The sequence below is a fragment of the Pseudophryne corroboree genome, chromosome 2 (genome assembly GCF_028390025.1).
Source record: "Pseudophryne corroboree isolate aPseCor3 chromosome 2, aPseCor3.hap2, whole genome shotgun sequence".
NCBI classification, from domain to species: domain Eukaryota; kingdom Metazoa; phylum Chordata; class Amphibia; order Anura; family Myobatrachidae; genus Pseudophryne; species Pseudophryne corroboree.
The window spans coordinates 310,208,409-310,231,216 of NC_086445.1; the positions used below are offsets into that span (position 1 = coordinate 310,208,409).

Consider the following 22,808-nt stretch of genomic DNA (forward strand, 5'->3'; position numbering starts at 1 on the left):
TCTGATTTATTCCTTGAATATTTAGCAATTGTAAAGCTCATCCATACAATAAATGTCAGTACTTATTTTCTGTGAAAAAATGGTGCCAGTATTCAGAAAAGAAGTTCTAGTACTCACCTAAAGTTCCATGTTAGTACAAGATCTAGAGTAGTTTCCATACTCTGGATAAGTCTCCAGATGCATATTTTATTAATATCTCAAATTATTTCACCGATATCTTTCTGTTTCTAAAAATAGTTATAGAAATGAAAATATGAAAGTATAAAAAACTGTTACTGCACACAATTGAGCATTAGGTTTAAAAAAACACTGATAATTGTGCAGATCAAGATGCTGCATTGAATAAAGAAATATAGTATGGATATCATCTGAAATATAGCATTTACTGTATATCATCTAACACATTGGTAGCCATATATCAATTTCATAAAAAGATCCGTCATGCTAGACTGTAAGCGATGCAGCTGCTAGAATGTGATGTGCTGTGAGCTTAGAGAGTAACACACACAAATAAATAAATAAAGAAATTATATCTTCATAAACTAGCAAATGCACTTATATAAATCATGTATATATGGCTGCTTTGCTTAGCTGGCACAAAGCAAAACAGAAAATTTGCTTGTTAAACAATAGCCACTGAGTGTTGTTTTATGATTTAGTTTTTCCCTGTAATTTATATTGGCGCCAGACACAGAAGCATGTTAAACACAATCATTCAGCATTGTTCTCTTGGTATTACAAAAAGCTGACATTTTTTTTCTTTACTCAGATGCCTTTCATTAGAAAGTAAATATCCCTGTAATGTTATAAATTTCAAAGAATGTAAGAAGAAAACACTATTCATAAAATCATGTGGTGCTTTCATACAGTTTTATTAGTAGATTGTTGAAAAAAATGAAATTAAACACAATAACAATAAACATTAAAACCAAGCTCAAATAACTAAGCTGCAATAGAAAAATTGCCAATTCTTGTATTATGATGTAAAAACAGATTTTTGTACAGATTCAATAACATTTTTTTTAATCATTTTTAGAAAACTTGTATAGATAAAAATAGATAATTTTCAAAGGTTCTAGATGAAGATGATGATATGTTCCAAGCCTTGCATAGAGTGTGTAGATAGTGTAATGACTGACCAAATACAATTATGTTTAAAAGAACAAATGCATAAAACAATAATAAAAGCACAAGTTATTTTCATGATCTATCCAAAACAAATGTGCACTCAAGTCAGGGCAGAATTTCTACTCACAGTAACAATCTTCATAAAAAAATGTATTATTATTTATATATATATATATATATATATATATATATATTTATTTATTATTATTTTTTTACTGATGCCCTCTAAATGAATCTAATATTTAACTAGGTTGCACAAAATGAAACAGTGGATTTCTTTTGTTTTTAAGAATGTCTACAAAACGGATCAGTAAACTGGTGACTCTGGGCCTGATTCAGATGTGGATGCTGTTAGCATTGCTGGTGCGTCCTTGGACACAACAGCGATGCTAATGCAGCAGTTGGCATCTGGTGTAAATAGACACTTCCTGCATGCATGTATGATTGGCTGCTGCATCTGCATCACTCTGCAGGACCATCGACCACCTGCATAACCTCCAGGTTACTCACCACAGGTCCATAAACAAGACCAGGAAATCAGCATCGGAAGATGCAGACCCTGGCCTTGGCACTTCTAGAAAAAGGGGGCAACATGTCCTATTCTTGGGACTGCTGGCTGGCACCATCCCCTCCTCACCCCCAACTGGCTGCAGCTGGTCAATCAAGCGGCAGCTGTCGGGCACTGTTGCGTGATTGCAGTACTCATTCTGCACATGTGCATAATGGCTCATGCGCAAATCATCCACCACCATAATTGTGTGTGAATCATCAGGTCTGCATACAAATCTAGATTAGGCTATCTATGCAGGAAGCAGAATTATTACAGATGGGTGTTTTACAAAAAGATCTAGTACAAAAAAACAAGAAAAGTCATAAGATTCAATTGAGATGAGAAAAAAATATTAAACATTTTTCTGGGGATTAATCGCCTCCTTCCACAATTGACTAAAATCTTTTATCTTTTGGTAGTGGAATTGGTTCCTAAGTTCTATCTCAACCGCACCACAACAGAACAAAACTGACTGTCATAGCCATCGTTATATCCATAGACTACATATTTTACAAAGATTGTTTCATCAAAACGTCATATTGTATATTGTCACAGTGGTCTGTTAAATAGTAAAATCCATACTATACTAAATTTCACAGCAACTTTTCTCAATTCTAAGCTTCACTAAAAGGTACTGTACTAATAATTTGCTCAAATCATGAATTTTAAGACTCTGTTCAGTTACAAAGGTTTCAGTCAAGCCGCAGAATATTTGTCTTTATACTTAAGCATATACTGTAAAGCAATTCATATCCAATGATAATTAAAAATGTCCTGATATTTTTTATATCTACAGTATATGTATGACCATACCCAATGTGTTTAAGTACAGATGCTCATCTGATGTGATATATAATAACAGATGTACTCTACTAAAGACCTTACAAGTTATGTTAAGTGTGATAGATAACTTATTAACCGACAAAACAATCTAATGGTAAAGTGTTATCAATAATTAATTTGTACTTACTACAGTATGGTGTCATTAGGGAAGCTAAGTGAACTGAAATACATAGTTTCAACTATATAGTGTCTTGTTGGTTTTCTACTTTATAATACAATGTGTTTTCATATATGCCATAATAATCATAAAATGTAAACTCATCATTATTATTGAAATCACATTTCTTTTTCATTGTATAGAAATTTAAATGATCTTACTTTCTTAATTACAGGCATACTGTACTTTTGTATTATCGTAATTTGTATAATAAAGAGTGAGCACAATTCTTTGTGACATACTGCATGGTATGAACTACAGTAGCACGCATCATGTTTTGTTATATTAATCCCTCCCACTCCATAGTAACACTGTGGAGTTACATCATGCCTTAAATTAGTGTGCCGTGCAAGATTTGTCTAAAAGAAAATTGTTCCATCTGTTTTTAATGGAGAATTGTGATTGATCGTTATTAAGTGAATATGAGCTATATAATCAATGAGCTTTATCTAATAAATGTACTGGTACATAATGCATGTTTACTGGTATTTCATAAAATCTGAGAGTATACAAAATGAAAGTAATTTGCAATTTCCAAATTAACTACTAGTGGGGTAGTGCTGGTTCCATAAATATATATTCTAACATTTAAAATATATGTGAATTATAGAGAAGACTTGGGATTCCAAGGGTGCGATATACAGTATATATAGGCCATTAGGGTCCAGGATAACTTTGAGTATGGGAGGAAAATGTGTGTAAGGACAACAGGTCCAGAAACCAAGCTCAGTATGAAAGCAGCATGAGATGGTAACCATTACTGCATTAACTTCACCCATCCAAACTCCAGAAAGTCCAAGGGAGATATTTAAGAAGTTACCTTAACATACCCCCACATTATGCAGCTGCAAACACCAACATACTGTATGCCTCAGTAGACTTTCATAAAAAAGGTATCACAATATCAAAATTAAAATACAAATTAGACCATATTAAAATATAAGTTAATATGTAGGGTGGATGTGAATAGAAATTTAGGAGACAGGTTTTTTTTTAAACCAAATTGTGAAATTATTTATAATGCTGTATGTATGAGACCAAAATCAATTTAATAGAAAAGGGGTACAGAGTGATTTGCTCCAAAAGAGGGAATATCTCTCAAATGAGGATAATTTGTATGTTCTGCAAATGTTTGATCTTTGTGTACAGATAGCACAACCATCTTTTATTGATAATTAAGATACATGTGCATCAGGCCATAAACTAGTTTATAGGAGAGAAGGGAAATTGTGATCTGAGTCCAATAGAGAGACACTCAGAAGATATGCCAGTGCTTACTCTTTTGTTAACAGATGGAACAACCATCTTTTAGTTGATGATTCTGATGATTCTGTTGAGTGTCTTGTTGAAGTTCCATTTGGGCTTAGCCCAACACAGTCGCCTCTGATATAGAATGGAGGGAGCAGGCTTATTCTGGCATCTTCAGCACATCCACTATCTTTTTGAGGATGCTGTATATATAACAATTAATCTGAAAGAAACACACTACTGTACATGTTACTAAAATAGATTATGAAAATGTACTGTACTGTGTGTTTAAAATGTATAACACATTAGTATTGTGTTAAAGTAAAGGTTAATTACATTTCAAGTTTGCTTTCTATTTACAAAAATAAGAACATAACATTTCTAAATATTATTGTAACATAATTATCATTACTTTTACTGTACCACATTTTTTTGCTATTACAGTATTTCCCTAGTTAGCAGATTTTCCCATGGTAGATGTGATCTATGAAGCCACTTACAAAAATTTCTAATAAGTCAATAAACACCAGATAGACAATAATGCAAGAATGTCTAATAGATTGACTTACACGTTTCAGTTATAATTTATCAGCCCAATATATGGCAAGTATAGTTTCTTAAAAATATATAAGAAACTATAAGTATTTTATGGATTCTATACATTTATAGAATTTGTCACATACAAACAAAATTTCCATTTATTTTTTTGCTTCTTAAATCTTATTGATGTCATCTATTGATAGGCTAGTATAGTGGTGGAGCTACTGACACTTCAGGGAGTACAGCTACTATTATGCTCATAAGAGCAGAGCATGGGTGTCCTCTGAGAAGTCCAAAACAGTTCTTACCCAAAATTTGCAATGGGGCCGATAATGCCATGTTCTGCCCCTGGTCTGATGAGATGACGTGTAGAAGCAAATTCAACATTTAGATAGGATAAGTATTGTTCATGTCATAAGCAGGTCTTGTTTCTGTATTGCAGGTGAATGCATGTAATGTTCCCATAAATGTAGGAGTTCATCTGTATGACTACCCTAAAGAAATAAAACTGCGCTCATGATCTAAATTTAAATGATCCAAGTTGTTATTTGCTTATTTTTCAAGCCATATGGATTGAACAAAATTACCAAAATCTCAATTTGTGATCAAGGCTCCAGTTGTGTAAAACACAAACAATGGTTATTACATCTTGAAATGAACTAGTCCTAACACTGGGAGCTGTTGCAAGTAATTTGGTATGGCATCACGGGCAACAACTGGAAGTCAATAACATCATTTAAACCTGACCGATCACTTTGACTACTGTAAGTTAAATCCGGGTATGGTATACAAAATCGACAATGTCTAGGTCGACAGTCATTAGGTCGACCCCATATGGTCAACATGCATTAGGCAACTTTGACAAAAGGTTGCAATGCACTAGGTTGACTCTGACAAAAGGCCAACACAGGAACAGCTCAACATGTACAAAAGGTCAGAGCACAGGGAACCTCAATTAGTGTACTGCGCCCCCATGCTTCGTTTGCCATGCTGCGGGCAAGGTGTCTTGCTCTGCTACAGCTGAACTCAGCACAGGTTACTTTTCCCAGTTGTAGTCTACATGGTTAGTAAAGTATGAAAAAGGTGTAAAAAATGCAAAAACCCTTAAAATGTTGTGGCAACAAGTGTCGACCATATGTGAGTCAACCATTGCCATGTCGACCATTTGAACCCGTCAACCTTTTGTACATGTCGACTTTTTGTCAGAGTCAACCAAATGCATCAGTGTTGAACTAATGCATGTCGACCATATGGGGTCAACCTATTGATTGTCGACCTAGACAGTGTCTATCTAAACATTGGAAGCCCTTAAATCCAGTCCTTTTCTGTTTTTCCTACTATCTAGAATAAAATGCAGCAGACTGCGGCCAATAAATAAAACTTAATGTAATACTATATTTTCATGTACATTAACATGCTAAATTATATATTTAAAAAATCTATCTATACAGGTTTTTCATTTTGATGGTAGCTCATAATTTTGTAAGAATATAAAAAATGTAAAAAATAGACAAAACAGACAATGCATTATTTCAAAATGAAGCAAATTCAACATTTTTTAAACACTTTCACCATTTGAAATCTCCAGTTATTTTCAGTGTGTGTTATGCAGTAATATATTACTGCAACCAAGAGCAACTATATAAATATGAACATTATAACACCATGTCTAAACTAATTGCAATTAAGTTTGTATATGAAATCCGTTTCATGATGACTCATTTATTTGACATTTTATAATGTAAATGGAAGTCGAAACTTGAAGATATCAAAAATTCTGCTTGTAATTAATTATTATAATTGTCAATTGGAATATGTGGGGCAACAATAAGTGGCATTCCTGATCATCATCGAATGGCGATCAATTAAATGTCAAATAGGACTCATAGAAATAGCATCTGGCCAGTGAGTTATATAATTAACCAGCCAGGCTAATTTGGTCCAAAAATAGATATAGATCTGGTCACCAATTGGTACTTCATCCCAATGTCTGTATCTGCACATGAATAGGTACTTTCATTATTTATTGTAAGATGCTCTAGCCTTGAAGTTATATAAACAAGTACAAACCATTGTACCCCAACCCACACAATATAATTGAATTACTTTCATTAGACTCATTTCATAGTGAATAAAAATCAACAGGCTATGGCTGTCTACCCCTTAAAGACTGCGTGTTAAAAATATACTGTAGCTAAAACTAGTAAAAAGTATTTCCTATAGTACGTTATTCGGTGGTAAATTAGTACAGAAAGTTTGAAGCTTAAAAAAAATATTACAAAGGCTTAACAATATTTTATTGAAAAATATTGCTTGGTTCATAAAAAAAGAATGTGAAATTGTATATACAATAATTTTATTTAAAAATTACAATGGTGAATTGAAATGTATAGCTCAGGTTCTTGCACAGGGTTATGTCAGAGTACATCATGGAAGACTTTACAAGCTCCAGTTGTTTTTAACACAAACAATACTTATTACCAAGTTGAAATGAATAAACTTTCAGTTTTGACAATAAAAACAACTTTTAATGCATTATAACAAAATAAATTACATTTTATGTGCATAAAACTAGATATGTGTAGAAACCAAAATTTTTACACTTTCTAGAACTAATTTATGAACTCAGTCTTTAAAGGGGTACACAGAAATTACAAAATGTGAAAAATTTATTTTTCAGATCACTTATATTATGTTCTAATTTCCAGTTACTCATGGTGAAAATGTGTAGTTTCATTTAACACATTAAAAAGACAAAAAAAACCTTCCTTTCATACTACATTGTACAGCTACAATAAGTAGATGGGCAGTGATCATACCATACAGTAGTGAGTAGACAGAAAGCTGTCAGGTCAATACTCAATATTAGTGGAAGGATATATCAAGTGTTTAGGGTTTGTTTATTCAAAGACTTTCACTCAAAAATGAACAGAATTATATAAAAATATTTCTGGTGTCTGAACTTGCTGATCAGCCAAATACTAACCCTACTAGTGATGATTCAGGGCATAAAAGATTTAATAAACAAATAAAAGCAGCTGAATTTTTCTTTTCACCAGACTCTTAAAATGTTATCAATTAATACTGTGACTTCAGGACAAATATTTACATGCCTGCATGCGTTAAAACTATAAAGGCTTCTTTATAACCAACAGAGTGACAAAACATATTGTATTGTCTAAAATGATCTTACTAAACACTAGTAGTCTACTGCATACATAATACCTCCCTTGTGACTGTGTCTATGTACACATGGCCTGCAGTTTTAATAAACAAAGTATTTTTCCTGAACCCCACAGTACTGAAGAAGTAAGTTCTGTTACTGGTTTGGTTGTTTCTGGACAAGAGGCTCAAAAACACAAAGTAGTTAGATTACATTCGAGAAAAAGAGTTCTTTTCATTAAATACAGTAGTTCAGTTTTCAAGAGCAGGTATTTCCATCGCTGGATAAAAGTGATAACGTTAAGAAGAAAACAATGTTACTATGTAAAAACTTCCATTTCAGTCGTGAGTTAATTGTTTTAATTTCTTGATTTTCCATTCAGTGCATGCCCTTTTAGGATCCTTCATGTCTAAGCATCTTTGCTGGTTTACGTGTGATAAAATGTTTCAGATGTCTTAGCGGCCACTGCTGGAGGGTTCTAGTGTGCTCAATTATAGAAATGTCTGACAAGTTCCTTTAAAAAAAGAAGTACAGTGGGTCTTGTTTGTTGATAATTACAGTGTCTACAGAATTGCAGCAGCATCTTGCACGAAATCCAACAAGTGAAGGGCCACTGACACAGTTACAAAACCTTTCAGACTCTCTAGTAGTCACAGGCTGCAAGCCTGACAATACAGTATGCTTGAAGAACATTGGTAGGCGAGTGGAGAGAATACTGTCAGAATTTACATCCTTCAGACATTCCAATGAGTCTACATTATGCTCCCACGGAACCTTCTGTTGTATCTTCAGTACATTACACTGGTCTTTAAATAGAGTCTTCCATCTAGAAAAAGAACAAAAATTATTATGTTTATGTATACCTTAATAACTGACATTACAAATATAATTATGCTGTATCAGTAACACAAAAATGATTAGTGTTACTTTAAATATAGCCTTAAAAATGAAGGTCAGTGAACAGTTTCCACCAATTGTAATAGAATTTTCTTTTCCAGCAGCTTTCTCTGTATGTGCTTGTAATCCCTAAACACATTAATCTGTAAAAACAATTGGGGTAATTCTGAGTTGATCGCAGCAGCAAATTTGTTAGCATTTGGGCAATACCATGTGCACAGCAGGGGGGCAGATATAACATTTGCAGAGAGAGTTAGATTAATAAAATTTGCAAGTAAATAAAATGTGCAGTTTTTCCTTCAGGTATTAACACAAAAAGATTCTTGGGGCTACTAACTCATGAGCAAGCCATGTAAAGCTCCCCATGGGAGAAGCAGCTGGTTCTGAGATCTACACCTGCAGCCCTGAGCATTTGCTCCTGCATATACAAACAAAACAGATTGCAAATTGCTCATTTCAATTTGACAGTATAAATCAGGTGCTTGAAAGGGATGGGTAATCCAGAGGTTTTAGTGACATATATCTTCAGAAATATTGCAAAGCCACCAGGCCTCAACAAGGCTTCTCTGATGCTGGTGGTCCCCTACATATACATAGTCATTTTGGACTTGAGGAGCCTCCAAATTGCATGTGCCAAGTGTCAAGCATCTGGTTTTTCCTTTATTGCCCCTCTGTCTGATGTCAAATTGAGATCATACATACCACAGTTTCTTTCTAGGTCGCTAAGCTATACAATATACAGTATATACAGTATATATATATATATATATATATACAAACAAGAATCCGGCACTCAGACTGTATCCCACTGATTGCTTGCCAGGTGCCCTCCGAAATTAGGCTGCAAAGCTCACAGCCACATGTAGATGCAATAAACGGCGGCACTTTGGACTTTGAAGTGAGGAAAAAAATCACCAACACATCCTGGTTTACATCAACATTTCAGTGCCACTGCACTTTTATCAAGATTCTGTTCACTGAATCTTGAAAAAAGTGCGGTGGCACTGAAACATTGATGTAAACCAGGATGTGTTGGTGATTTATTTCCTCACTTCGAAGTCCAGAGTGCCACCGTTTATTGCATCTCTCTCTCTCTCTCTCTCTCTCTCTCTCTCTCTCTCTCTCTCTCTCTCTATATATATATATATATATATATATATATATATATATATATATACACACACTTTTAAAAAGCGTTTGTTTCAATTTTGGATGCCAGATGACATAAAAACTGGACATCTACAAAAAGAAGGATGACTGAGAGGTGATGTAATACAATATATAAAGTCTGCAATAAAAATTAACATCTGCCAATCATTTTAAATAATATTAGAACATTTGCTATTAAATGTAAAACATATATTTTCAAAGCTGTGTAACATTTTTCAGCCATATTTTTAAATGAACAAGATTGTTTATTTTCATTATTTTGGGAAACACAAAGCTGCTCTGTGGATACAATTGCTATTTAGATAATTTGATGCTAGTGATTTGCTTTTAGTTTTGATAGTTGCTTTTATTAAGTGACATATGGGTAAAATACTTTCATTCAAATTATATGAACTATAATTAATGTGATGGCTTGCTTTTTGTGAAATTCAAGAGTTCGTTTAAATAATTCTACATTTATGCATTCAGTTAATTTAATCTCTCATTTGCTAAGGATTGCACGTAATGTACTTTACAAAACAATAATGCTTTTAAATTGAAATGATTATTTTTCAACAATCTGGTTATCTTCTTATGTACAGTAGAGGTGCAATAAAAAAGGATGATACATGAACATAAATTCAGCCCTGTGATTTTCATCTGTTGAGAGATGAAAATCAAAATTAGACAATTCACATTACTTTAAAGAAAGAAACTACAAACTATAATCACAAGCACAGAAAGTGCATTTTGATAGAAATGGTTTAATCAAAGATTTTTGGCAGCATTTACATGTCTCTTACAGGGCCAAAGCAGGGCTAAAATAAGCCATGTGCACGCCCTGTGCCCCAAGCACGTGATGTCATGTTGTCATGTTGAGGGGCGGAGCTGCTAGGACCAGCAATAAGAGGGGTGTCCGGTGTGTCTTAAGGATGCTCTAGGTGGCTCTAAATACTAAAAGGTGTTATTCCCTCTGATGAAGTCCTATGACAAAACATGTAGGGGTGTGGCCTGGATTCTAACATCACCCTGAGCCATCTGCAGGATGTGGAGACTTACACACTGTGAGATTCTGGCTAACCCCGATTCTCACTGTGCGATAGGGACTAGGTCGGTATCATAAGCACATAATGACTGTGCTTGCAATACTGGCTTTGTCAGATTTTGGCTAAGTGTCAATTTTGACTATCTTTTCTATGAGATAGTCAAAATTGACATGCCTGCACAGTCTATCTAGACTTGCGATACTGACAGCGCATCGGCAACGCATCGGGATCGCAAGACGACTTTCACCTTGCGATCTGCACTAACTTTCCTTAAGATTTTGACTATATAGTCAAAATCATATGAAAAAATCTCACCGTGTGTACACACCTTAAGGTGTCTATACCCAGATATCTGCCACAAAGTGGAACAAGCAGCAAGTCCCAGGAAACCTCTGTGAAGGGCCAGCTATTAGCAGAGGTGGAAACAGCCCTTGGTCAGGAGACAGCACTGTGGTGCACACGTGAAGTGGTGATCTACCTATTTATTTATAAACATTGGTGTGAATCTCTTTTCCCAGAAGTTCAAATATTTGTTTTGTTTTTTATATCATGAAAACTGTTAAACACTGTTAAGAGCCTCCTTCTATTTGCAATTCTTTAGATATCCAATAACTCTCTTGTAAGAATCTGGGAAATATTTTGTAAAGGGAAGCTGCACATTCAACAGGATCTTGGTGGTTTACTATATAAAGGAACAATTCTTATATATGGGACAAAAAACTCCTGCAAAAGGCTGCTAAATATACGTGGAGTACTGAATGCAAAATAATCCAGTGGAGTTTACCTGCAACCAATTAGGTGTGTGTGTGTGTGTGTGTGTGTGTGTGTGTGTGTGTGTATATATATATATATATATATATAAACACGTGTCCTCCTAATGTATTGTTGCAGTATGTAGCACTTTGTTGTTGCAGCATGCAGCATTTTATAGTATTGCTGCGATGTGTACATGGCATGCAGCACTCAACTGCACCAGTGAGTCCCTCATGTAATGTAAACTGAATGGATAGAGGGTACGTGCATATGCACACTCCCACTATCCTGTAACATGCATGCCACAACAACGCAGGCAGTCACATATGTATTCACTATGTATCTAAAAATAATATTTAATAAACATTCATTTAAGGAACTGTATAGTAGACGCAAATTTGGAGATATTAATATTTAAGTATGACATACTGTATTGTGTACATCATGTATGTATTTGAATGTCAAATTGCTGTTGGAATGAGACATTGCGCTGTAGACACTTTGAGACATGAGATAATACATATCATAATGCTTTAGTATAGTAAACATGGTATCTTGAGAAGGATCTGAACTAAAACATGACATATCTTGAAAACAGCACCATGACCTAAGTATCTTATATTTTTCCTGTATTTCTTTAAGCATAAATCCAAATACCTTGCCAGTAAGCATCCTGCTTTTCTGATCGTTAAAGCTAAACTTGTAATATTAATATCATTAATAGGAAAGCCATATAGTCTATAAACATTATTTATAGTGAACAAATAATGAAGTACACTTAAAGAGCTTGGTAAACTGCATATTAAAGATTGAGTATGCTGCATTTAGTTATTATTTCACAGTAACATTAAAAGGCGATTTTCTCTCATCTATATTCTGGTTTTGGCAGAAATTTGTAAAAATTATTAAAATAAAATATTTTAAATGAGTTTTAAGATAGTAAGGATTTATATTGCAGATTGTAGTTTGTAGCTTGCAGCTCTGTGCCAGCAGATGGCGGCAGAGGGATCAGATAAGTAAGTAACATCAGCACTAGTGTATTTAGAGGCAAGATTTGCTAACTACAAGATGCGTAAATAATAGTTAAAAAAAGATCTGTATACTGTATTATAATGGTCATATATTTTTTTTTTTTTAGCTGTGTGTAAAAGAAATGTCAAAGTTGTCACATTTTGTAACCAAAAAAAACAGTAAAAGTTTTTAATAATCAAATATACAAAGGAGAACTTAATCTTTATTTCAGCAAAAGTAAATGGAGATATGTGCATTTGTCCTTACGTGTTCCTTCTCTGTCTGAAAGCATTTTTTTAACAGCATAGTTATAGTCACTTGTTCAGCATCATTTCCAAAGTGCATACAGCTACTGTATAATAATATTACCTAAACCTTTTGGTATGAACCCTTATACATGTAAATGGTTACCATGTACCCTCTATTGTTAATCAATGTGTCCCAAGTACGTATAAATTGTATAAGTTTATACCTGAACATATACAGATGTTTGCCAAGTTACACTGTATGCTTTAAAAGTGTCAAATATTTTGTTTTAAATATACAGTATTTACATTATGTATATTAAGTTATTCGCAAACATTTGAGAACCTGTTAAAATTGCATGATCAGTGATTCTTTAAATGAAAATAAGTAGCCATAACCTCTGCAGGGTACAAACATTTAAATATGCAATTAGTATTTATTTGTTGCATTTCACTGAGTGATTATATAGGGACTGTGACTAGAGAAAATATTGAGTACCATGTGAGTTAATAGTATTATCCCTATTTTCACAGAATTCACAGCTTTTGAACATTTTTTATAGGCAGTTAAGTACTTTCCAAATCTTGCTTTATGCAGCTTCTTCCACTCTCACTTGCTGAACCCTTCTGTGTTTTTTTTCTGTTTTGCATGTTTAAGATTAACAAATCACAGCCATTTTGAAATAATATTTAAATCTGGGGACTGTGAAGGACAGAAAAAAAATGATAACCTATAATTGTTATCTTGCTGAAATAACCAGGCTCTTATCACACTTAAAAGTTTTTACAGAATATGGGACATTAGCTGCAAGGATTGATTTAGCAGAATATAATCTTTCATACAAACAGTGATTACAGTAGTGTGCTACTTACTGTCACACATGCCGTAACTTTAAGCAATTTTGACCCTACAGTATGTTTAACTACTTAACTGGCTAATATTTTGTACAAAAATGTCCTCAACTGCATATTTCTTAAAATAATCAAATTAAGTAAATAATAGCTATTTAGACTTGATTCAGTATTTTATTATCAAATAAAGATTAATAACTTATACTGAATCAAGGATAAATAGATGTATAATAATTTCATCATTTAAAACATCCACAATTTTGGGAACTTTTTTTTTAAATAAAAATACTACACAGTACAATTTTTTTTTTTTACAATTCAAAACATCATATTACATAGATTTCTTGCAGAACTTCACAGTCCTAGAAGAACAGCAGCCAGCAGCAATGGGTGGTTGTTCTTGAGTTTGTCCATCAATACTGGCTGGGAGATTGGAAAACCCAGGTAAAGGTAGGCTGCAGTCAAACCAAGACTGATGGGCTATTCTATCAGTATTGCTGATCACAACTGCCACCCACCAGTGACTGTGGCCAGGTAGAGAAGGGAAGCCACAGCCTGCCTGAGCCTCCTGAGCTGGGGTGCATGAAGACTGTCTTCCTACAGCCAGGGGTAGGTGATCCTGTTAGGATCGCCTTCCCCCCTTCTGTACCCTGGCCTGGAGGAGAAGAATCAGGGTAGGTTACTAATGCAATAGAGGGGATGGTCAGGTGCACTGAGCACGGCGGCTTCTGGAGAATTAACTTCCAGTAGCCACCAGCAGGTATTTCTGACACAGTCGCATCAGGGAATGCCCAGCTTGGTGTGGTTGTATATAATGCAACCACACAAGGCAAGTGATTAAAATATGTCAATGTGTTCCTTTCTTTAAATGCTTTAACAGTTTTTCTCCAAATTTATATTTGCAGTTATGGCCAAAAATATTTTTCTGTTGACAGCACTTTGTTGCAACATGTGTCTGGCTTAACTGATTACTGTATAGATAACTCTACTATACAGATCTTTTTTTTACTGTGGACATGTGGACCACTTCTCCACTGTCTGCTAACCAAACTTTATAAGCAGATATTTCTGGTTCTCCCATATCTTGCTTAGATTTCAGTAGTACTCCAACCTAATGATATTTCTGACAGGAAAAATTCCAAATTCCAAACTGGAAGCATTTACATTAGATATCTTTTTACATTGTATCTCTGTTTTGTAACAGTCAATTTTCTCTATTTTCAAATGATCTCTCAGCTGCTTAGAGCAGTCTAAGGTTGTTAAGGGTAGATACAACTTCGGAGAGGTAGGAGGTTCATTTTCTCAGTCTAGAATAATTTTAGGTCCAACAATTCAAGCTTTTTGGCCTTAAAAATGAGTAATAAACTGGAACATGCCATCTTTTGAATTCTGAAAATATGTAGTAACTGCGCATTGAATTACACAGAAATATGTTAGATTTGTACACTATCAAGGTTATGTTCTTTCAATGAAAATATTCAACCAAGGGTGCCAAAAAAGTCCTTATAACTCTATTGCACTGTTAATTCTAGTTACATTTAACTGGTGAACTGCTTCTGACACTCAGATCACATGAAGAAAATAAGTCAATCTTATGGCATGGACCAAAATGGCACTGTCACATTTATCTAAGAAACACTTGCTCATATTCTGGAACCTGATTACCCTAAACTTCTGTACTACATGTAACATACTGTATATTCACCATATGCCAATATGTCCAGCTCACTCCTCTCAGAAGTCGGATATATGTTTTAAGAACTGCAGCAGATATTGGAGATATCTGCTGTTGTCCATTTTTTATCACAAAAGAAGCCCCCACACTAAAATGTCTAAGGTATGCATAGGATCACTACCCGTCAATGGCCACTCACACATGAGCAGTCAGCAGACCTCACATGTGTGGTAGTATGGCAAGGTCTCTGACCCGTAAGTAAAGTGATTGTGTTAGTGATCACCTTTCTTGCTGCACATCACATGGACAAACTCCTATGAGAACCGCTGTTCTTAAATATGTTTTTTTTTATACATTCTGCCGATCCTTAATTTTTTTACTGCCGCAATAAACGGCAATAAAAATGTATAAGCATCAGGGCTAAGTCCAATTTTTTTTTATAAATATGCCTCTAAGTTATTAAAGTTATCTTGGATTCAAAGATATCAACTCTGTGCATCTTGGTACATATGAGTAGGAGCTGTGCAATAGCACAAAAGATTGTTTACTTTGGCCAAAACATAATCACTGTATTAATACCTCATATTTTTATAATTCAGATCATTTTCACCTTCACTTAGGGGAGAAAAACCAGCATTTTTACTTACAGTGGAAGCAATCTATAAGTATAAAAAATCAGAGGAACAGCTCAAATTCCTTTTAGCAGCATTGTGTACCTCCTTTTGGGCAACTAAGCCTAGATGGACAGTCCATCTACAGTAGATATATCAGCTATGGAAACAGTGGTGTCTTGTAGATCACATCCAATACACATAATAAATGAGGACATGTACAGTATGTACAATTGTTGCAGCTACTTATCCTTACAAATGTGTTATAAGGAGAAATAGCATGTTGATGTCCCTCTAAGTTTAATATAGTCTGAAAATTTGAGATACAATATTTGTTTTTCTGGATATGTTGTTAAAGTGAGGTTGAGCTATAATATGGGAGGAGTTGTTAAGGAAAGATGTTTATTAGTCATAAAAAAGAGACTGTACATAATATTTATGCAACTTTTATAAAAGTATAATGGTATACAGAAAAATCACTGTTTACTTTGTGTCTTAGAGGAACATACTGTACTAATGTGATGTCTTGCTCCCAACAGAATAAACAATATACTGAAATCCAAAAGTATGATTGAATGGTGGTAGCATGATAATGCTAACTAGATTGTTTTGAATGAACCACAAAAATAGTTTAAACATGAATAAAAATGTGTTGCTACATTTTTTCCCCAGCCTAAGAATGTACATACATGTATCAGTTTCACAAAGTAGGAGTTATGAAAATAAAATCGTCTGCAAACAAAACAAATGGAATTTGGGATATTCTCTTAAATTACACTGTATCATAATAAAACAAAAATAAGCAGTTGTATACATTTTCATTTGTTTATAATGTACGTTGCCGCTAAATGATGCAGAAAGCAGAATAATATGTTTGTTCTGTCGACATTTGAAGCTTAAAGAGGTTTTTCAGAAGACTTCAATTATAAAAACATTTAAAACACACAAAGTTGCACAATTTTTTTTTAATGAAGATGAGAAGTTCATTAAAGAAGATAAATATTTCATTAGATGTTAAATAAAACAAAGAGATTTTTTGGCTTCTCTCAGCACAAAATTCCTTTGAAAGATTAATTAATACATGCAAATTATGCAAATTAGACCCATGCAAATATTTTATGAAGACAATTAAGGGAACCATTAATTACTGCTTTTTTTGCTTCACTGAGATTCATTCATTTAATTTTAATTTCACTTTAACTGTTTTGATGTAAAAGAACTTTATCTTTCCTAGTGGGTCACTTAAACGTATATACATTTCATCAAGTGTAAGGCAACAAAATAAGTGTAATAAGGTATTCTCAAGACCATGCTTTGTAAGGAGAGGGAAATCTAACACAATACAGTCCTAGAAAGACGTAAAAGGAAAGAGAATGTGAGCTCATTCTTGGCTCTGGTTCAACTGCTGGAAAAGCAATTAATTTGCTTTGGCTGTTCTAATATAGGGGAATTAGAAAGTGTGACACAAGACAAATAGAAATAATTAGATCTCCAAGTGATGTTCTCATTAATATAGTTTGAACATTTGAAATAATAATAGAAAAAATATTGTGGTATATCTGCATTATGAACATAACTAATACAAGTTATGATAACAAAATGAACTTGACATTTTCGCACTCAAATTATATTTTTTTATTTCTGTTACAAAATAGTGTGCTCCTTTGTAACGAGTTAGTTTCACTCATTATACAGAATTCTAATTATTACACTTACAGTTGTAGTATGCATGAAATTATTTTTTAGCAGTGTACAGTTGTGCCGCTATTGCTTAGCCTAAGATGGTTGATTTCTACAGCCATAATCGTAACATTAAATACCAAGGGGCATATTCATTATCTTTTATTTGTCACAAATTCTACACTCCCCATACTATAGCTGACCCAACAATAAGAGTCGGTAGGGGGGAGGAAGATCCGCGGCTGGCAGACCTCTGCAGATGGGCAGAACCGGCAATAATGGGCATGATCACGGGGACTTAACTGAGCAGTGCCCAGCTCAGGAGAAAAATATCACTTTAAGAAAAGCTGTGTTTGCAAAAGTAGTAGTTTTTCTGAAGTGATAAATTTAATGTAGGAATTATGAATACTGTAAAAATTGTGAATGAAAAGGCTAAAAATGTAAAACTAAAAATTCTCAGGTCACAATTTTTCATGATGAATATGCCTCTTGATGTCAGCTCCTGTACTGATCCACCCCACCCGAGTCCTGTCTCCCGATATCTGTTTCTTTCTCAGGACTCTCTATAGAAGAGAGAAATATGAAAAGGGCTGGCCACAGCAAACTCCTGAGCTGAATGTAAGTATCACTCACACACACAGACATACACCACACATACCACACACAGGTCACAATGGTTGAAAGGGAACTCTACCTGGTGCAATGTGTAAAAGGGGACTCAACCTGGTGCAATGTGTAAAAAGGGACTATACCTGGTGCAATGTGTAAAAAGGGACTCTACTTGGCACAATGTGTAAAAGGGGGCACTACCAAGTGCAATGTGTAAAAGGGGACTCTACCTAGTGCAATGTGTAAAAGGGGGTTTTACCTGGCGCAATCTGTAAAAGGGAACTCTACCTGGCATAATGTGTAAGGTGCTCTACCTGGCACAATGTGTAAAAAGGGACTCTACTTGGTGCAATGTGTAAAAAGGGACTCAACTTGGTGCAATGTGTAAAAAGGGACTCTACCTGGTGCAATGTGTAAAAAAGGACTACTTGGTGCAATGTGTAAAAGGGGGCACTACCGAGTGCAATGTGTAAAAGGGGCTCTACCAGGCACTGTAAAAGGGAACTCTACCTGGTGCAATGTGTAAAAGGGGGTTTTACCTGGTGCAATCTGTAAAAGGGAACTCTATCTGGCATAATGTGTAAGGTGCTTTACCTGGCACAATGTGTAAAAAGGGAACTCTACCTGGTGCAATGTGTAAAAGAGGACTCAACCTGGTGCAATGTGTAAAAAGGGACGCTACATGGTGCAATGTGTAAAAAAGGACTCTACTTGGCGCAATGTTTAAAAGGGGGCACTACCGAGTGCAATGTGTAAAAGGGGCTCTACCAGGCACTGTAAAAGGGGACTCTACCTGGTGCAATGTGTAAAAGGGGGCTCTACCTGGCACATAGTGTAAAAGGGTCTCTACCTGGCAAAATGTGTAAAACGGGAACAACGTGAAATGATGTTTGACTGGCTCTACCTGGTGCAATGTGTAAAAGAGGGCTCAACCTGGCATAATGTATATACGGGGCTCTACCTGGTGTAATGTGTATAAGTGACAATACTGTGTGGCATAATTTGAATAATGGAGACTACTGTGTGGCGTAATATATATTGGTATTATTTTGTGACCACACCCCTTCCCCAACAAACCACACCTCTACATTTTTTACATGTGCCTTCAGCGTGCACTGTCCCTATTTTAAATATGGGGGGCACCAATTCTCTTTCTGACACAGGGCACCAAGATTTCTAGTTATGGCTCTGGTAAAGCCAGATAATGCTTCTAGTTTTTATTAAGGGCTCTTTGTTTCCTTTCCTTTTCTTTTTTTTGTAGTAAATTATTATGCTATCAACCTTACCTTAATCAATATGTTTAGAACCTTTAAAATAACATGTATGGTATATTTATCTTATTATCTATATACAGTAGAGTACAGCATTCTTGATGCCAGTGTAACACTGACCTGTACACAAATAATTGTCTACTGAACAGCTATTTTTGCAGTCATTATTAGCTTTTGTGTTATTTGACAAGCAAATATATGCTGGATGGCTTTATTGTGGCATACCCTTACATTAAACACTTATCACATACTAATTTCCTTAACACTATTTCTTATTTTAATTACATCTGATTTTTGTATCACTTTCGCTATAGCTTCGGCTTCTTAAACACTAATCTGTTAACATTATAGTTTTTTCACTGGTATCATGTAATGGGCTGTCTGGTTTATGCTGATTTTTTTTGGGTGCCACGCCCCCCAGCACCTAGATATAGCACTAGGGACCCTCAATATAAATATACAGATAGGCCTTGATGCAGCTTGGGGGTCACACATACAGTTGCAAAGATATATGTAACCGACATCTCTGAATTCTAAGATATTGTATGGAATTTAAATCTGGTTACTGCTATCATTCAGGGTGCTGGGGGAAACAAAATGTGTTATTTGACAATACATATTAATTGCTCAATTAGATCTAAAATCTCATAAATACCAATAAAGCATAAAATACGTGCTATATTCTGATGAAAGCTCACTGTTTGCAGGGGAATAATAATAAAAAAATAAATATAGAAAAATAATATTTGTTATCCCAAATAGCAAGCTCATATTCTATAGGTATATTGTAATGAGTAGTGACAAATGACTGATTACAGGTTGAGTCTCCCATATCCAAAAGGCTTGGTAACAGTAGTATTTTGGATATAGGATTTTTCTGCATTTTGGAATATTTGCATATCATAATGAGATAACATGGGGATAGTACCCAAGTCTAAACACTGAATATGTTTATCTTTCATATACACCTTTTACTGATTGGGTTACAGGATACTGGCAGTCTGGATGCTTGCGGTCAGACCAGAACTGACACTGGCATCCCGACTGCTTGAAATCTCAATAGGGGCGCAGGAGGCAGCTAACCCTAATTATCTTTCTCCCCCCAATCCATCTCTTCCCACAGAGTAAAGCTAATCCTCGTTTCCACAGCCCAACTTTAACCCTCCCATGCAGCCCAAGCCTAACCTCCCCAGCATACTTATGTCATTGGCATTCTAATAAGTGTCGGGATTCCGGCATTGGCATTCTGACTGCCAGAGTCCCATGCTCTGGGATCCCAACAACATCCCCCTTATACACATAGCCTGAAGATAACTCTATGCAAACAATTTTTAGTTTTTGTGCATGAAAAAAGTTGGTAAAAAGTTGAAGCACAATACAGATGTGCCCTATTATATCTTTGCTGCTGTGTGCTATGACATAGCGTATAGTGGTGGGGAGAGTGCATACGCACACTCCTGCTACCCATAGCTTAGAACGGGGGAGTCAGCAGCTGCAGGAGGCTGCGGTATGATGTGATGTGTGGCTGTGACACAGTGCCTCCCACAGCAATGACATACAAGGACACATCTGTACATTTATTATAAGGGAAATTATTATGTAATGCATAAGAGGATAAAAAACATATATTAATCTTTTTATAATTATTATTTAATGAATATATTAGTGGCCACAATTATTAATAGAACAAAATAATGGATTATATCATATGCAAATATTAAATGATTGCTAAAAAATGTATGAAGGGGCAACAATTATTATTCTATGATGTTGCTATCTTCTATAACGGAATAAAATAATAATTGTTGCCCTATTATAAATTATTTATTATGGCCCAATTAAGAATCAATTAATATTGTGCAGAAAGATGAAATACATGCTTCCTGACACACATTTTAATTCCACTGTATGTTATTACAGATACAGTAGGTGTATTATTTTTATTTACATTTTAAATGGATTTAACTTATTACAATGTTTTTGAAGGAAAAAGGGCAGCCCATGCAACCCATGGAGTGTATCTGGCAATCTGTTAGCTAAGGGGTTCTATGATCATATTTTCTGACAGGCTTCTACAGTTAAAAAAAAAAAGAACATACAAAGGACCTTAGTTTCAATTTCATGATACTGAACATTTATGTTTCATTTAACATGTGTTCCTAAGCTAACTTTTGGTCTTAGAATGATGGTAGAATTTCTATATTTCTTATATTATGCTGAGAAGCACATCCTTCTTCTATGGCAATCAGAATGCAGAGAGAAAATGGGATACATGCACCCCACTGTCCGTGGAAAGTATTAATGAAGTCCGAGGCTGTACTACCATTGGTTCAGCAGGTGCATTATACCGGGGTCCCTGAGTACTAAGGGCCCCACTGCTGCCCAGATTAGCAATGAGTTATCCCCTGGCCCCCACACAGACTATTTTGAGTAATGTCAGATGAATAGCCAGTGCAGAGAGCAGGGTGGGCCCCACTGTCTGAGTGGCCTGCCACTTAACTTAGGTGTGTCTAACCGTAACATCCAATAATGTAACCTAACTCTAACCCTCCCCCTAGTATCTAGCCACAACCTCCACTCCCGTAACCTAAAAACGCTCGCCCTAGTACCCTAACCTCCACTCCCATTGCCTAACCCTCGCCCTAGTGCCTAACCCTAACCTCAAATATTGTAACCTAACTCTAACCTTCCCCCTAGTATCTAACCACAACCTCCACTCACGTAACCTAAAAACCCTCCCCCTAGTACCCTAACCTCCACTCCCATAGCCTAACCCTCCCCATAGTGCCTAACCCTAACCTCCAATATTTTTACCTAACTCTAACCCTCCCCCTAGTACCTAACCCTAACCTCCAATCCTGTAACCTAACCCTCCTCCAAGTTCTTAACCCTAACCCTCTCCTCCAACAACCTAATAATAACCAGTCACTGGCAGCCTGTGCTAAATTTAGGCATTCACAAGTCAACATTGCAAATATGTCAACATTCTGCATGTACTGACATATTCAGTGTCAACATTATAACAATGTCTACATCCTATATCGACATTGCGATGTCGACCTTGTAAATGTTGACATTTTTACTACATACCACTTGAAGAAAACTGGTCTACTGCATAAAACCACTCAATAATTTGACACAGTTCAATATAAACGTCATCTAACGTGATATTTAGTGTGCTAAATCTTTATGATAAAATTCAAGAAAAAAGAGACACACAGGCTATAGTGTTCTATCAAATATGAAGAAATCTATGCAAAACATAAAATATTGCTCTCTGACCTCAATAGAAATGTTTTCCTTCAAGTGTGTTTCTCTACTTATCTTTTGTCTTTAAATATAATGTATTCCTAACTTCCCACATTAGAATGCATGAGTAA

At 35.1% G+C, this 22,808-nt stretch overlaps 1 protein-coding gene across 7 annotated transcripts in view; it reads right to left on the minus strand.

The window, feature by feature from the left end:
* Positions 1 to 6,805: 6,805 nt before the first annotated feature.
* DACH1 (dachshund family transcription factor 1) overlaps positions 6,806 to 22,808 on the minus strand; it is a 516,624-nt gene continuing 500,621 nt past the window's right edge. For all 7 annotated transcript variants that reach the window (XM_063952924.1, XM_063952923.1, XM_063952921.1 and 4 more), the window contains one exon: positions 6,806 to 8,455. In XM_063952924.1, the coding sequence (XP_063808994.1) occupies positions 8,418 to 8,455 (38 nt within the window). In that variant the 3' untranslated portion in view covers positions 6,806 to 8,417. The remainder of the gene's footprint in view (positions 8,456 to 22,808) is intronic.